This window comes from Caretta caretta, chromosome 11, assembly GCF_965140235.1.
Source record: "Caretta caretta isolate rCarCar2 chromosome 11, rCarCar1.hap1, whole genome shotgun sequence".
NCBI classification, from domain to species: domain Eukaryota; kingdom Metazoa; phylum Chordata; order Testudines; family Cheloniidae; genus Caretta; species Caretta caretta.
In genome coordinates this window covers 950,291-966,670 of record NC_134216.1, presented here as the reverse complement: position 1 = coordinate 966,670, position 16,380 = coordinate 950,291, and the positions used below count along the sequence as shown (strand labels likewise).

The 16,380-nt window shown below is 67.0% G+C and overlaps 1 protein-coding gene across 9 annotated transcripts in view; it reads left to right on the top strand.

The window, feature by feature from the left end:
• SPEG (striated muscle enriched protein kinase) overlaps positions 1-16,380 on the top strand; it is a 106,805-nt gene that overhangs the window by 66,176 nt on the left and 24,249 nt on the right. For all 9 annotated transcript variants that reach the window (XR_012664315.1, XM_048868643.2, XM_075117670.1 and 6 more), the window contains 10 exons: positions 5,551-5,611; positions 5,796-5,873; positions 6,314-6,480; positions 6,780-6,806; positions 7,522-7,674; positions 9,568-9,610; positions 9,949-10,017; positions 10,744-12,904; positions 13,317-13,469; positions 15,392-15,508. Coding sequence is in view for 8 of the 9 variants with exons in the window: in XM_048868643.2 (XP_048724600.2) it covers positions 5,551-5,611; positions 5,796-5,873; positions 6,314-6,480; positions 6,780-6,806; positions 7,522-7,674; positions 9,568-9,610; positions 9,949-10,017; positions 10,744-12,904; positions 13,317-13,469; positions 15,392-15,508 (3,029 nt within the window). In the remaining variant the exon portion in view is untranslated. The remainder of the gene's footprint in view (positions 1-5,550; positions 5,612-5,795; positions 5,874-6,313; positions 6,481-6,779; positions 6,807-7,521; positions 7,675-9,567; positions 9,611-9,948; positions 10,018-10,743; positions 12,905-13,316; positions 13,470-15,391; positions 15,509-16,380) is intronic.

The following is a 16,380-nucleotide window of genomic DNA, read 5'->3' as shown; positions in this document are numbered from 1 at the left end:
GGAAATAGGCTACCTTGCATAATAACTTAGCCACTCCCAGTCTCTATTTAAGCCTAAATTAATAGTACCCAATTTGCAAATGAATTCCAATTCAGCAGTTTCTCGCTGGAGTCTGGATTTGAAGTTTTTTTGTTTTAAGATAGCGACCTTCATGTCTGTGATTGCGTGACCAGAGAGATTGAAGTGTTCTCCGACTGGTTTATGAATGTTATAATTCTTATAATTATAATTCTTGGATTTAAACCTGGAGAGTGGTCAGTTTAGATGAGCTATTACCAGCAGGAGAGTGAGTTTGTGTGTGTATGGGGGTGGGGGGGATGTGAGAAAACCTTGATCTATGCAGGAAATAGCCCGACTTGATTATGTAAAGAGTTGTCACTTTGGATGGGCTAGCACCAGCAGGAGAGTGAATTTGTGTGGGGGGGTGGAGGGTGAGAAAACCTGGATTTGTGCTGGAAATGGCCCACCTGTTGATCACTTTAGATAAGCTATTACCAGCAGGACAGTGGGGTGGGAGGAGGTATTGTTTCATGATTTCTGTGTGTATATAAAGTCTGCTGCAGTTTCCACGGTAAACATCTGATGAAGTGAGCTGTGGCTCACGAAAGCTCATGCTCAAATAAATTGGTTAGTCTCTAAGGTGCCACAAGTACTCCTTTTCTTTTTGGTATGAAGGCAGCGTCTCTCTGATCTCGGCCTGCTGGGCAGGGGTGAGCGGGTCTGAGAGGGGAATTGACTCCAGCGAGGGGTCAGCCCCCGCCTCAGGGAGGAGCCCCACCAGGGATCCTCTCCCTTCTCCTCCCACTGCCCACGCAGCCAGCACCAACTTCTCCCAGTCCCAATACGGCTTCATCATGTTGACATGATACGCCCGGCGGCAGTGAGCCCAGTTGGACAGTTCCACCATATAGTTCACCTCGTTTACCTGTCTGATGACCTTGAAGGGGCCGTCCCAGGCAGCTTGCAGCTTGCAGCTTGTTCCTCCTCCCGGGGATGAGGAGCATCCCCTGGTCCCCGATGGCATAGGAGCGGGCAAGTGCTGAGCGGTCGTACCAGACCTGCTTCCCCTGGCCCCTGGCTAGGTTTCCCCTGACCCAGCCCATGAGCTCCCCGAGCTTTTCCTGGAAGGTCAGGACATGCTCCACCACTGATTCTCCATCGGGAGAGGCCTTCCCCTCCCACTCGGCCCTCATCAAGTCCAGGGGTCCCCTCACTCTCCTCCCATACAGCAACTCGAACGGGGAGAACCCTGTGGATTCCGGGGCACTTCCCTGTAGGCGAACAGCAGGTGGGGTAAATACTTGTCCCAGTCGTGCGGGTGCTGGTCCATAAAGGTTTTCAGCATCATCATTAGGGTTCCATTGAACCTCTCCACCAGCCCGTTGTGTGGCCAAGGTGTGCCGGACCCCACATTTCTCCCACAAGCACCGGAGCAGGGTTGACGTGACGTTAGACCCCTGGTCTGTAAGGACCTCCCGGGGGAACCCCCCTCGGCTGAAGATGGTCAGCAGCGCGTCTGCCGCGGTGTCTGGCTGGAGAGGACAGGGCCACCGCCTCGGGGTAGCGCGTAGCGAATCTACCACCGCCAGAATGTATTTCTTCCCCGACCGCGTCACCCTGCTGAGGGGCCCCACGATGTCCACGGCCACCTTCTGGAAAGGCTCCTCTATGACGGGCAGGGGTCTCAGCAGGGCTTTACACTTGTCTCGGGCCTTCTCCCCCCTCTGGCAGGAGTCCCAGCCCTGCAGTGCTGCTGGGCCGCATCAGAGACCCTGGGCCAGTAAAAGCCCGGCAGCAGCCGGTGCCCTGATGCCCCGCGCGGGGGAGATCGTGAGCCACGTACACGTCTGTGGCAGTACCTCCGGGACACCACCATCTGCCTCCTGGCTTTCCAAGGTTCAGTTTGCCTTGAATCAGCCCGTTCCCGGTACAGGAATCCCTTCTCCCACAGGAATCTCTCCCGGCGGTCCTCCCCCTGGGATCCGGCACCGCTGTGGCCAGCCAGGGCCCTCCGCTTCTCCGAGGAGGGATCCTCTTGCAGCTCCATCTGGAATGCAGCTGCTGCGTTTGAGGATACAGCCCTGGCTGGCGGTGCCTCAGTTTCCCCACCCTGGGAGAGAGGCTCTGGCCCAGCCCTGTTGGGCCCTACCCTCGGTACCTCAATCCCCCACTTCAGGATGTCCTGTGTCCCTTGCTGCCTCTGGCTCCGGGTAAGGACCAGGGCGCTCTGGGTGCCCTCCGGCCAGTTCTCCACCTCGGTAGGCAGGTGATCGTGCACCCCGACCTCTTTGGGTCCCTCCTTAGCCCCCCATTTCAGGTGTATGATCGCTATTGGCACCTTGATGGGGGCCCGAACACTCCCCTCAGGGTCATGTAGGCATCGGGCACTAGCTGGTCTGGGCCCACCACGTCGGACCACGCCAGCATCATCTCAGCGCCCATGTCCCAGAACCCCAGGACGCTCCTTCCCCCCACCTCTATGGGGATGAGATGGTGATCGTCCCCCGGTGCCTGTCCCATGCTCACCCAGCGGACAGAGTATGGGCGCGGCGGACAGAGTGCGGGCGCTCCGGACCCGGGGACCCACCTTCCCCTGCGGGCCTGACCTGGCGGTCCCCTGCCCCTGGCACAGCCCTCTCGACTGCAGCCCCCAGGCCTGGCGGTGCCCCCTCTCGGTGGACTCCCACCCAGTTAACACCCCGCGGGTTCTGCTTGGCTGCCATTTCCTTCTTCTTCGGGCCTTGCGCCACCTCGTGTCCCTTTGGCCACAGTAATTACACTTCAGGTCCCTCAAGTCCCACGAGGGGGGTTGGCCCGCCCCGGCATTCCCGGGCACCCCTGAGTTGGGCTTCCTAGAGTCCCACCTTGGAGAGGTCTCTGGGTGACTCCCCTTCTGAGTCCCCGATGGGGGTCTCCCTCCTGCCCCCGATCTGCTGGCCACAAACTCATCGGCCAGAGCCCCCGCCCTGCGCAGATCTCTGGGCTCCCGGTCCACTAACCCCTCTGCGGTCGTGGCCCCCGCGCCCTTCCCCCACTTGTGGAGATATTCCCCCAGCAGGTGGACGACCTCCTTGCGAGTGACCCCTGGGGTCTTGTGCACACCCCAGAATCGTTTCCCGTACACCTCGGGGGTCAGTTCAAACTCCAGCAGCAAAGCCGGTTTGACCAGGTCAGAGTCCCCCGTCTCAATACCATGCCTTTGGCTGAATGCCTCTACGGCCTTGGGACCCAGTGTCACGGAGTCCCTGGGCGATGCTCTGGAACTGCTCCCCATGAAGCCAGTCAGGACTCTGGGGCAGTCGCCTTTCTGTGAGCAGCCTGTCTGCAGGACACGCAGCTCACCCGGCTTCCACCTTCCTGGGTCTGACCTCGGAGCATTCAGCATCCTCTGCCCCTCCGTGCGCTTCCCCCCAGCGAGTCCGCTCAGGCGGTGCTCCTGGGGAAGCCAGAGGGTCCTGCACCCTGACTTCGCAGTCAGACGGGACTCTCAGCCAGCCAGTAAAACAGAAGGTTTATTAGACGACAGGAACATGGTCTAAAACAGAGCTTGCAGGTGCAGAGAATGGGACCCCTCAGCTGGGTCCATTTTGGGGGGCAGTGAGCCAGACAACCCCGTCTGCACTTCACTCCATGTCCCAGCCAGCCCCAAACTGAAACTCCCTCCAGCCCCCCCTCCTCTGGGCTTTGTCCCTTTCCTGGGCCAGGAGGTCACCGGATTCCTTTGTTCTCCAACCCTTCAGCTCTCACCTTGCAGGGGGGGAAGGGCCCAGGCCATCAGTGGCCAGGAAACAGGGTGTCGGCCATTCTCTGTGTCCAGACTCCTGCACACACCTGCCCTCTAGGGCTCTGCAATGATCATACACCCTTACTCCACCCCCTAGATACTTAAGAACTGCCTGGGGGAAACTGAGGCACCCCCACACTATTCAGAGGAAACATTAAGAACAGTCCCACTTCGTCACACCCAGCAGGGGAGTCAGAGAGCGGAGCCTATCTGCGGGGCCAGTCTGGTTCAGACCACAGGACTTCTCAAAACCTGTGAGATAGGCATCAATAGCCCCCCCACACACACACCTTGAACTGGGGCAGCTGTTTGGTGTCTGGATTCCCCACAACACTGGCGACTCGGGGCACTTCCCCACTTACCCCCCAGCAGGCCCCCTTGGCCCACCGCTCCTCCAACTCCAGCTCCTCCTTCTCCTGTTCTGCAGGGTCCTCTCGTTCTCCCCGTCCGCCCGTCTCCGCTCCTCCAGCTCCAGCTCCTTTGCTTCCAGCTCCAGCCTCCGCAGCTCCTCCAGGGAGGAACCCGACTGGGGTCCCCCTGTGCTGACTGGGGAGTCGGGTCTGATGGACGCCCGGTCGCTACCCAGACTGCCCCCACGGCTACTCCCTGGCTCTCCGGGCACCCCGGGAGCCCTCCTGGGGTCTGGGGCCTGTTCCTCAGACTGGTCATTCTCCACAAGCTGAGCCATCAGCGGCTCTTTAGTGACCCTCCCCATGCTCAGCCCTCTCTCCCCGCACAGACGTGCCAGGTCCCTCGTGCGGAGCTGGTTCTAGGCCACTTCCAGGCTGGTTCCCTTCAATACCCTCCTGGCCGCCACTCACTGCCAAGCACCTGCGCTCGCAGCCCACCGGCTGCAGGGTGCATCCGCCAACCGTCCTCTGCTACCACGTTCTCACCCGCTCCCAGGTCGTGCCACTCTCGGCCCCGAGCGGTCCCTGGGGGGCGCCCCTTCAGTGTGACAGCCCTTCTCGGGGGGGTCCTCTCTCTCGGGGGTCCAGCCCCTCCACCTCCTGGAGCCGCACCTCTCTGAGCCTTAGCACGCCTGTCCCTGCTGTGAGCCCCTCAGGGAGTCCCCTCACTCTGGACCCCCAGGGCCTCCACCCCCGGAAAAGCATGATCACCCCCACCCTGTTCTCTAGCCTGGAGCGACTTTCAGCCGGCGTAACACAGGAGGGTTTAGTGAGTGTTGAACCCAGCACAGGAAACTCTCCTGCCTCAGGCCTGGCCTCCCCCAGCCCAGCACAACCCAGGTGTGTCCGGGCGGGGGAGCTCGCGGTGCCGGGTCCCGCCAGGGCGTGTCCGGGCGGGGGAGCTCGCGGTGCCGGGTCCCGCCAGGGCGTGTCCGGGCGGGGGAGCTCGTGGTGCCGGGTCCCGCCAGGGCGTGTCCGGGCGGGGGAGCTCGTGGTGCCGGGTCCCGCCAGGGCGTGTCCGGGCGGGGGAGCTCGTGGTGCCGGGTCCCGCCAGGGCGTGTCCGGGCGGGGGAGCTCGTGGTGCCGGGTCCCGCCAGGGCGTGTCCGGGCGGGGGAGCTCGTGGTGCCGGGTCCCGCCAGGGCGTGTCCGGGCGGGGGAGCTCGCAGTGGCAAGTCCTGGCAGGGCGTGTCCGGGCGGGGGAGCTCGCGGTGCCGGGTCCCGCCAGGGTGTGGCCGGGCGGGGGAGCTCGCGGTGCCGGGTCCCGGCAGGGTGTGACCGGGTGGGGAGCTCGCGGTGGCAAGTCCTGGCAGGGTGTGGCCGGGCGGCTGTGGCTATTCTCCTTGACAGGCCCCCAGCTGCACGGAGGAGGAGCTGCTGGACAGGATGGTGAGGAAGCCCTCGGTGTGCGAGTGGGAGGTGAGTGCTGGGCCGGGAGCAGAGACCTCGTCGTCCTCTGGCCTGGTTCCATCTGCTGGTCACCTCAGACCATCCCCCGGGCCCACCCCCTGCCTGTGAGGGGCTGCTCATGGGGCCTGCCCAGGCGCCAGGCTCCGGACACTGCCCCACGGCGGGGCTGGCTCACCTTGCCTGTCTCCTGCAGGTTCGCTCCCACATGCGGCAGCTCCTTGAGGGGCTCAGCTACCTGCATGGCTGCAGCATCCTGCACCTGGATGTCAAGGTGAGCGTGGGGCAGAGCGCCGGGCCCCCCCCAGCGAGCACGGGGCAGAGTTTCAGGCCCCCCCCAGCAGCTCCCCCCCCAGCGAGCACGGTGCAGAGCTCTGGGCCCCCCCCAACTCCCCCCCCAGTGAGCACAGTGCAGAACTCCAGCCCCCCCCAGCGAGCGCGGTGCCCAAGTGGGGCTGGCTCCAGGCTCCCGGCCGCAGAGCCGTGCTGGGCTAGTGCTTCTCTGGAGCATCGGCTTGGTCTCTCCCGCGGCACCTGGGCTGGGGGCTCCATACCCTGCCCCCACTCCGCTCTTGCATGTCATGGCTTGGCTGTTGTGGAGCCCCAGAGCCCCATGCCCCCCATGGTACCACCCCGCAGCTGGGCCCTCGCTTTGTCCTTGTCCCCCCCGCCCGGCCGTCTCCCTCTGACACTTGTCCCCCCGCTCTCCTGCAGCCCGAGAACCTGCTCATGACCAGCAGCGACCAGCTGCGGCTCTGTGACTTCGGCAACGCGCAGCGGCTGGTGCCAGAGGGGGCCCAGTTCTGCAAGTACGGCACCCCCGAGTTCGTGGGCCCGGAGATCGTCAGCCAGAGCCCCGTCTCCATCGTCACCGACATCTGGTAACAGCCGCCCAGCCAGCAGCCCCTTGGAGTGGGGGCTGAGCCCCCCGGGGACCCCGGCCGTCCCGATGGGACCTTGGCCGGGAGGCGGGTGGGTGCAGGATGCCCACAGGAGGGGCTGGGGTGAGGTCGGGGGCCCCACGCCCCCAGGAAACAGAGGGGCTTTTCTTTGAGAACCCTGGGGGGCTGGGGCATGGCGGGGGGCAGGCCCTGGAGTGAGCCTGGGACCCCTCTCCTGCTGCACTCCCCTGTCATGGGCTGGTGCCCCCTGGCCTGTAACCATCGCCTTCTCTCCACAGGCCCGTGGGAGTCATCGCCTACCTATGGTAAGGGCCCCTGCCCCCGGCCGGCTGCCCCCCGGCCGGCTGCCCCACCGGCTGCCCCTGCAGCACCCGTGCCAATCACCCCACACCGCGCCCATGGAAACGGGCCCGGGAGCAGCCGCGCAGGGCCACGGTGAAGGGGGCAGCCCCCAGCTGGAGCAGGTGCCTGTGGGGAGCCCCCTCTCTGGGGCCCCTACATGCTGCTGGGATGCAGGGTCAGCCAGCCCCTGTCCTCCCTTCCCCCAGGGTGTGGCCAGCTCCCCCCAGCCGGATCCCTTATCCCTCCCTTCCCCCTCCAACTCCCCAGGGCTCAGCCAGCCCCCAGACTCTCCCCCGGGCACAAGCTGGCTCTGGGCAACAGGCACCCAGCCTGGTGGTGGTGGCGTCCTGCCCTCCCGTGTGTCGCACGGCCTGCCCTGCCCCCCACGGGCACCCCGGGGCCCGGCTCCCCCTCCCGCCGTGGGGCGCCTCGGAGCCCGGCTCCTCCTCCCCCCATGGGGCGCCCTGTCCAGACTCCCCCTCCCCCCGCGGGGTGTCTCGGGGCCCGGCTCCCCCTCCCCCTCTGTGGGGTGCCTCGGTGCCCGGCTCCCCCTCCCCCCGTGGGGCGCCCCGTCCAGACTCCCCCTCCCCCCCTGTGGGGTGCCTCGGTGCCCGGCTCCCCCTCCCCCCGCGGGGCGCCCCGGCCAGCTGGCGTCACCCTGGCTCTCCTTGCCGGCAGCCTGACGGGGATCTCCCCGTTTGTGGGCGAGAACGACAAGACCACGCTGCTGAACATCCGCAATTACAACGTGGCCTTCGAGGAGAGCATGTTCCTGGGGCTGACGCGGGAGGCCAAGGGCTTCCTCATCAAAGTGCTGGTGAACGACCGGCTGTGAGTACCCCGGGCCCCCGCCTCCCTGGGCCGCCCCCCAGCTCCGCCTGGGCCATCCCAGCCCCCTCCCCGGGACATCCCCCTCCACGGCCCCTGCCCAGGGCATCCCAGCCCCCTCCCCGGGACATTCCCCCTCCACGGCCCCTGCCCAGGGCATCCCAGCCCCCTCCCCGGGACATTCCCCCCAAGCCCCATCCCCTCCTGCCCAGGCCGCTGCAGCTCCCAGCCCAATTTCCCCCCCACCCCCTGGGCCATTTGTCCCGGAGTCGCCGGCTGGGGGCTCAGGCACCCACTGAGTGACGCCAGTCAGGGCTCTCGGGCAGCGTCTCCCCTCAGGGCCACTCCCCAGGGCCAGGAGCCTGCCCGGCTTCAGCCCCTCCTGGGTCTGACCTCGGAGCATTCAGCCCCCAGCTCCCCACCCCACAGCGAGTCCCCCTGGACGGGACCCCTGGGGAGCCTCCCCCCAAAGGACCCTGCCCCCCACTCGCAGCCAGCCATGACTCCCAGCCAGCATGGGACACAGACGGGTTATTAGTCGTGGGGACCCCAGCGTAGGACAGAGCTTGTGAGCACAGTAATCAGGGACCTGCCGCAAAGTCCAGCTCGGGGGGACCCAGAGCTCCGGGTGTCCCCTCCCCGCAAGTCCCCAACCAGATGACTGACTCGCTTCCAGCAGCCCGGCCTCCGTCACCCCCCAGCTGCCCCCCTGCGGCCTTTGCCTCCTTCCCGGGCAAACAGGTCCCCTGGTCTCTGTTCCCCAGCACGCCGGCTGGCTCTGGCAGGGGAGGGGCCCGGCAGTCAGCTGCCGGGATTCAGGGTGTCGGCTGGTCTCTGTGCCCCGTTAGCCACTCGGCGTCACACCTGCCCTCTGGGGGTCCCTGCAACGATCACACCCCCTGTCCCACCCCCTAGGGTGACCATATTTCCCCAAGGGAAAACAGGACATCGTGTGGGGTTAGCACTAGCCCAAATCCTCCCTTTCCCTGCGCTGGGGTGGTCTGAGCTGCTCATCTTAGCCCTGCTCCTCACCCCGCGTGGGGCCGGCATTGTCTCCCCCACCCTCGTTCCTCCGCACCCCGCTCGTTTGCGTTGGCAAGGGCAATGGGACAAATGCCCACTTTTGTCAAAAGAGTCGGGACAGCTGGGACAGAGCTTAAAAACGGGACTGTCCCGGTCAAAGCAGGACGTATGGTCACCCTACCTCTCCTAGATACTTGAGTTCCACATATGGGAAACTGAGGCACCCACAGTATTCCGACAAAATATTAAGAACATTCCCACTTCATCACACCAGCCCAGCCTAGTCCCACCCCCTCCGTGATCGCTGGGGCCTGAGATCCCTGGGCTGCAGCTCGGAGCCGTGACCAAGCCTGGTGCTCAGCCCACATCCCTGCCCAGGCCTTGGTGCCCCAGTGGGGGGTCCCGTGGGGGGCCTCCGGGCCCTGCCACACCCCCCCAGGGCTGGTCCTGCCCGTCCCCCAGGCTGGGTCAGGTCTCCCTCCTGCCACCCCTGGGCTGGGAGTGACGGGGAACGTCTGGAAGGAAGGGCCAGGGACTAGGAGCCCACAGTGTCGGGGGCGGGAGCATCCCACACCAGGGCCCCGCGGGCACGGTGGTGGAGCTGGGCAGGGAGCCCCTTGGGCCAAGTCCCCCCCATGCCCAGGGACCAGAACCGCCCCAGGCTGGCCCCCGCAGCCAGAGGGAGGTGCCCCACCCCCACATGCAGCGTGCCAAGCCAGGGTGCTGCTGCGGGTGGCCGGACAGATCCCCCGACTGTGCCAGGGGCCTGATGCCAACCCCATCGCCAGGCCTGGCTCTGCTCCCACGGGCAGCAGTGCTGGTGCTGAGCCATGGGGAGGAGGGGGGCTGACCCGGGCCCTTCCCTGTTTGTAGGAGACCCAACGCGAAGCAGATGCTGGAGCACCCCTGGTTTAAGGTGCGTGGTCGGTTGTGTCCAGCCCAGGGGGGATCTCGCATCTTGAGGGTGATGGTGGGCAGGGAGGGGGAGTGGACCAGTGAAGGGGGCATTGGCGGGCAGGGAGGGGTTGGCCCGGCAGGGGGTTGTTGGCGGGCAGGGAGGGGTCGGCCCAGTGGTGGTGGGGGTCGGTGGGCAGGGGGTAGCCCAGGGCGGGGGTGTCGGCAGCGAGGGGGGCAGGTGGGCAGGGGGTATTGGCAGGCAGGGAGAGGGCTGGCCCATGGGGGGCGGCGTTGGCGGGCAGGGAGGGGGGCGGAGGCATCAGGCAGCCCCCGGATGCTCCTCTCCGCTCTCCGCAGACCTTGGCCAAGGGGAAATCCATCAGCACCGACCACCTGAAGCTCTTCGTCTGCCGCAGGAAGTGGCAGGTCAGGCGGGCGGCCGGGGCCCGGGGGGGCTGGGGCAGGCGACGCTGCCATGGGGCGGAGATGGAGCGAGTGGGGATGACGCCCCCAGTGCAGAGGCCTGAGCTCATGTGGCGGGCACATGGAGCCTTGCTGGGCCCCTGCGTGGGGAGCAGAGAGGGGGTGGGGGGCTCCCGCGCCAGGCCCAGCGAGATCAGTGGGGAGCAGTTCATCCCGTTGCTTTTCTGGCCCCCCACGGCAGTGGCTGAGCCAGGCTGGGGCTGCCCACGGCCTCCAGAGTCTGTGGCAGGGCCGGGAACTGAACCCCAGGCCAGCCCCGCCCCGAACCACCGGCCCACGCGTCCCTTTGTCTGCCCCATGGGGGCCAAGCCCCCTGCGCTCCCATCCCAGGGACTGTGGGGTGGGGGGTGCTTGGGGCAAAGCCCAACGAGCAAAGGGCAGGGACGCCCCTGCCACCCCTTCTGGCAGCTCAGGGGCCTTTGGTGAGTTTGGCCTGGTCCCCCTGCACAGCTCCCCCCAACCCCCTGCCCCATTCTCCCCTTCCCCCCCATGCGGCTCTCCCCTTCCCCCTCGCAGCCCCCCCAACCCCAGCCCCATTCTCCCCTCCCCCCCACGGCTCCCCCAGGGGTTCTTCTCCCCAGCCGCCCTGTGCAGTTCCCCCCACGGCTCCCTCCAACCCCCCCACAGGCCCCTGTGCAGCTTCTGACTGTCTGTCTGCCCGCCCCGCAGCGCTCCCAGATCAGCTACAAAGGCAGCCTGGTGCCGAGAGCCATCCCGGAGTTGCTGGAGGACACGTCCAGCCACCTCTCCATCGCCGTGCCCCGGCACCTCAAGGACTCGCCCGCCCTCTCCTCCTCCTCGGACTCGGAGGAGCTGGACGAGCTGCCCCTCCTCCCCATGCCCCGCCAGGTGGAGTTCTCCGGCTCCCGCGTCTCCCTCAACGAGATCCCCACGGAGGACGACGCCCTGGGCCAGGCCGAGGGGGCGCTGGCGGAGGTGGCCCCCATGGAGTGGCAGGCGGAGGGCTCGGGGGAGAGGCAGAAGGACGCTGGCCCGCAGAAGAGGCCCCCGGTGGCGGAGGGGCCCGGCTCCTCGGACGAGGACTCTGCCGAGGCCCGGCCGCGGCCCGCGGGCCCCCGGAAGGCCCTGAAGAAGGGCCCCAGCCTGGAGTCCCCGGAGGGGGGGCGCCCAGCCGGCCGGAGGGGCAGGCTGCGGCGGGGCAGCTCCGCGGACAGCGCCCTCCTGCTGGGCCTGCCGGCGGAGGACGGGGCGGGGCCGGCGGGCCAGGGGCCCCCCCCGGCGCTGAGGAAGGCGGCGTCCATGGAGCTGCCGCGCCGGAGCCCCAGCCCGGGGGGGGCGCCCCGCAGGCAGGCCGAGGAGGAGGGCGGCCAGCGCCTGCTGCGGGGCAGCCCCGTGGAGCCCAAGGTCAGCGGCCTGCGGGGGCCGCTCCTGGAGACCCTGGAGAAGAAGGTGCCGCGGCCCCCCCGGCCAGCAAAGCAGCCGCCCCCGGGGCCCCGGCTGGTGCGGGCGGCCTCCAGCGAGGCGGCCCCGCAGCACCCGCCCCCAGAGCCGCGCCCACTGCAGAAGAGCAGCTCCTTCAGCCAGGGGGACGTGGAGCCGGTGACGGTGCATCGCCGCTCGGGCGCCCCGCTGGAGATCCCCGTGGCTCGCCTGGAAGCCCAGCGGCTCAAGGAGTCCCCCTCGCTCTCCGCCCTGACCGAGTCCCGGCCCCAGACCCCGCGGGAAAGCTCCTCCAAGCCACCCGTCCCTGAGCTGCCGGAGGCCCCCCCTGAGCAGGGGCGGGTGCCGGAGGACGCTGCCAGGCCCAGAGCCAGCTTGGCAGCTGTGGGCAAGAAGTCTCCCGCCGAGAAGCCTCAAGAAAAGCCCCCCTGCCCTCGGCCGGCAGCTGCCGGAGCCGCCCAGGTCCCCCCGCAGGCGGCCCCCAAGCCCAGAGCGTCCCTGCCGGAGCCCCCGGCCCTGGACTCCAGGGCCCCCAAGCCCTCCTCCTATGCACAAGTCATTCAGTCCATCCAGCTGCCCGCAGCGCCCGGGCAGCCTGCCCGGCCCGAGCCTCCCCCCGCGGCCCCCCCCGCCCACGCTGCGGAGGTGCCCGCGGCAGGGGTGCCCGCGGCGGAGCGTTCCAGCAGCGCCCTGGCCATCGTGGACATCGACTCGGAGGAAGTCTTCGAGGCCAAGTTCAAGCGGGGCCGGGAGTCTTCGCTCAGCCGCGGCCTGAAGCTCCTCACCAGGCCCCACGCGGAGGGCCGGCCCCTGGCCAGCCCGCTGGCGCGGGAGGAGGGGATGTACCGGCCCGGTCCGGCCGGGGCACCGCTGGAGCTCTCCAAGGGCCCGGCCCAGCGGGCCCAGTCGGTGCAGGACCTGCGGGAGCCGGAGGAGGCCGGCTTCATCCGCAGGATGTCCCAGCGCCTCTGGCACACGCCGCCCATGGAGAGGAAGAAGCCCGAGGAGGAGTCGGGCCGCGAGCCCCCGAGCCGGGGCCGCCGTCTCTCCTGGAGCCTGGGTCGGGGCAGCTCCAAGGGCAAGCGGGACTCGGCGAGCCTGAAATCGGAGCCAGGCAGGAGCGAGGGTGGGTCGGAGCCCCCCGGCAGGGAGCCCGGCGAGTCGCCCGTCGTGGCCATGCGGCGGAAGATCAGCTCCACCGTGGAGCGCCTCTCCCAGCGGCTGCGCAGCCCCTCGGATGACAGGGGGCCGGCGGAGGGGCCCGGGAAGCGGAGCCCGCTGCTGGCCCTGCTGCGGAGGTCCAACTCGGAGGGGGAGAACCTGCGCCAGGTGGGGATCCCGCAGAACCAGCTGGCAGCGCAGTCTGCCCTGGCGCCCTCCGCCGAGTCCTTCCAGTCCGAGAGCAGCACCCAGGAGGCGGGTGCCAGAGGTGAGCGGGGACAGGGGCTGCGGAGGGGGCCCGGAGCCCACTTGGGCCCCTGGGGACGTGCCTGCTGGCAGCCATCTCTACCCCATCGCCACCGCTGGGGCCCGTGCTGGCCCTGGGGCAAACCAGAAACTGCCCTTCCTGGCCCCCCCGGCCGCTGGGCACGGTCCCAGCCCAGACCTCTGCCCACCCCTGCATGGCAGAGATGGGCCCCTGGGGAGCAGGCTGGGGGGTCCCTGGGTGAGCAACCCCCACTCTCAGCCCTCCCGCCTCTCTGGGCCGGCTGGGAGCATGGGCGGTGGTCGTGTACACGGCCCCCTGCGGGCGCCTGGCAGGGCTTGTCCCGATGGTGGGACCGCGGGCGGCACCTGGCCGGGGCGTAGTCAGCATGGCCTCGGCCCCTCTCCCCCTGCAGCTCCCAGCGAGGGCCAGAGACGCTCCCGGTGGGACCGCTGGGGCCTGTCCCGCGCCAAGAGGGACAAGGTGGCCTCGCAGCCCAACATCCCGGCCAGCCTGCTGCAGGAGGACGGCACCATCGTGGGCAGGCAGTACGTGCGCCATGAGTCGGGTAGGTCCGGCTGGGGGAGGGGGGCTGCGCCCGGGTCCTGGGCCAGGTAGGGAGCCCCCAGCAGGGAGGGCAGCAGGGCTGGCTCAGGGATCTGGGGGGGGCGACATGGGTATCCCGGGGGATATGGGGTGGTGGAAGGTCAGGAGAGGGGGCTGGGGAGAGGCCATGGGGGGGGAGAGGGCTGGCAGCTGGCTGGGGAGCAGGTGTGGGGAGGGGAAGGGGGCTTGGCTCAGTTTGGGCCTCCCCCCACTGGGGGCAGGCAGAAGGGGGCAGAGCCCCACAGCACCACACCGCGCGGGGAGCCCTGCAGCCCAGCGGAGCCATGCGCGGGCCAGGGGCGGTGGAAACGGGGTTCACGGGGGCCGCTGCACCCACAGACGCCGTGAAACCAAGGCTGCAAAGACGCCGCGTCGGCTGCGTTGCACCCGACGCCCCCCACGCTCTGGAGCCAGGCACGGTGTTGCTACGGGGCCTGAAGGGCAGAGTCTGCCCGAGGCAGCGCTTGGTGGTGGGCAATGCCCCACGTGTTCGGGCGCGGGGTGCTGGGCTCATGGCAGACCCTTGTCCCGCTCTGAGCAGCCTCCCACCTCGTCCCGGGCAGGGTCTGGCCCCCCAGTGTCCAGGACCGGCCCCGGGGCAGCCCCCCGCAGCGGAGCGGGCCTTGCGGCGCCCGGCCCTGGCGCTCTGTCTCCTGCGTTGTGTGGTCTGTGTCCCGCTGCGATCACACGAGAGGGCCAGGGCAGGGGAGTGGGGCCAGGCCGGGCACTTGGGGGTGTCACGGAGTCCCTGGGCGATGCTCTGGAACTGCTCCCCATGAAGTCAGTCAGGATTCTGGGATATCAGAGGAACAGCCGTGTTAGTCTGTATTCGCAAAAAGAAAAGGAGTACTTGTGGCAGCTTAGAGACTAACCAATTTATTTGAGCATGAGCTTTCGTGAGCCACAGCTCACTTCATCAGATTCTGGGGTAGTCGCCTTTCTGTGAGCAGCCTGTCTGCAGGACACACAGCTCACACAGCTTCCACCTTCCTGGGTCTGACCTCGGAGCATTCAGCATCCTCTGCCTCTCCGTGCGCTTCCCACAGCGAGTCCGCTCAGGCGGGGCTCCTGGGGAAGCCAGAGGGTCCTGCCCCCCAACTTCGCAGTCAGACGTGACTCTCAGCCAGCCAGTAAAACAGAAGGTTTATTAGACGACAGGAACATGGTCTAAAACAGAGCTTGCAGGTGCAGAGAACGGGACCCCTCAGCTGGGTCCATTCTGGGGGGCAGTGAGCCAGACAACCACGTCTGCACTTCACTCCATGTCCCAGCCAGCCCCAAACTGAAAACCCCCTCCAGCCCCTCCTCCTCTGGGCTTTGTTCCTTTCCCGGGCCAGGTGGTCACCTGATTCCTTTGTTCTCCAACCCTTTAGCTCTCACCTTGCAGGGGGGAAGGGCCCAGGCCATCAGTTGCCAGGAAACAGGGTGTCGGCCATTCTCTGTGTCCAGACTCCTGCACACACCTGCCCTCTAGGGCTCTGCAATGATCATACACCCTTACCCCACCCCCTAGATACTTAAGAACTGCCTAGGGGAAACTGAGGCACCCTCACACTATTCAGAGGAAACATTAAGAACAGTCCCACTTCGTCACAGGGGGGCACTTAGCAGAGGAGCAGCCCATCTGCGGTCTGGGGGTCCCACAGTTATCCCCTCCCTAGACCAAGGCCCCTGGCCAGGGGGTGGGAGCAGGGCTCTCCCCCTCCAGGGCCACTCCTGGGCCAGCCACAGGGGTGGGAGAGACACTGAGCCAGGGGACCAGCTGGCAGTCCCACATGCTCCTTCTGGGGGGCTGTGCTCACTGTGGGGCCTGCGCCTGCCAGGGGGCCAGGAACCCCCATTCCACCCTCACTCATGCCTGCCGTGTCCCCTCTGCTCCCCCAGACTTCTCCCCCGTTTTCCACATCAAGCTGAAGGACCAGGTGCTGCTGGAGGGCGACCCGGCAACCCTGTTCTGCTTGCCAGCTGCCAGCCCGTCCCCCAAAATCCTCTGGATGAAGGGTAGGTCGGGGATCTGCGGGCCAGGGCATGGATCTGTGCCCTCAGGACTGGGGCCCAGGAGCCGGGACTCTGAGGGTGCTCTGTGCGCATGGGACTGGGGGGGTGGGGCTCTGTGCCCCCAGGACCGGTGCCTGGGGGGGCTCTGGGCCCGCAGGACCGGTGCCCAGAGGCCAAGGCTCTGGGGACTCTTTGTGCGTGTGGGACTGGTACCTGGGGCTCTGTGCCTGCAGGACTGGGTGTGGAGCATGCTGGGGAGCTGAAGCACTGTGACCCCCAGGTCTGGGTGCCCCCATTGTCGCTCGCAGTGCGGACGCAAGAACATGAGCCCCAACCTCAGGGCGGCTGCTCTAAACCAGGATGTGCCCCAGGGTGCCTGGGGCAGCCCTCACTGAAAATGCCAAGGTCAGGGCAGGCTGCAGAAGGGAGAGCAGCTACTCCCCGTCCTGGTGGGTAACACCAGAGATGCTCCCCAAACAGTCACAAACGGTGCGTCTGGTGCTCCACACGGGAGGGAGCAATCACACAGCCACTGCAGGCCAGTTCTCAGGCTCCTGGTCAGCACCTAGGTCCAGCACAGTGAGAAGTTATTTGAAAACTCTGCTCACGTATACCAAGTGTTCTTCGGACCCCAAAGGGTCACCGCGTTACCAGCTCAGCCAGTCCTTCAGCCTCTAAAACTAATGGTTTATTATAAAGAAAAAAGAACGAAGAAGAGGAGATTTTAACTGGTAAAGCAATTGTCACGGAGTGTGGGGGAGTCCGGGGCCTGCACCCCTCTTCCTGGATTCACCGGGACTCTCAGCCAGCCAGTAAAGCGGAAGGTTTATTGGACACCAGGAACACAGTCCAAAACAGAGCTTGTGGGTACAACC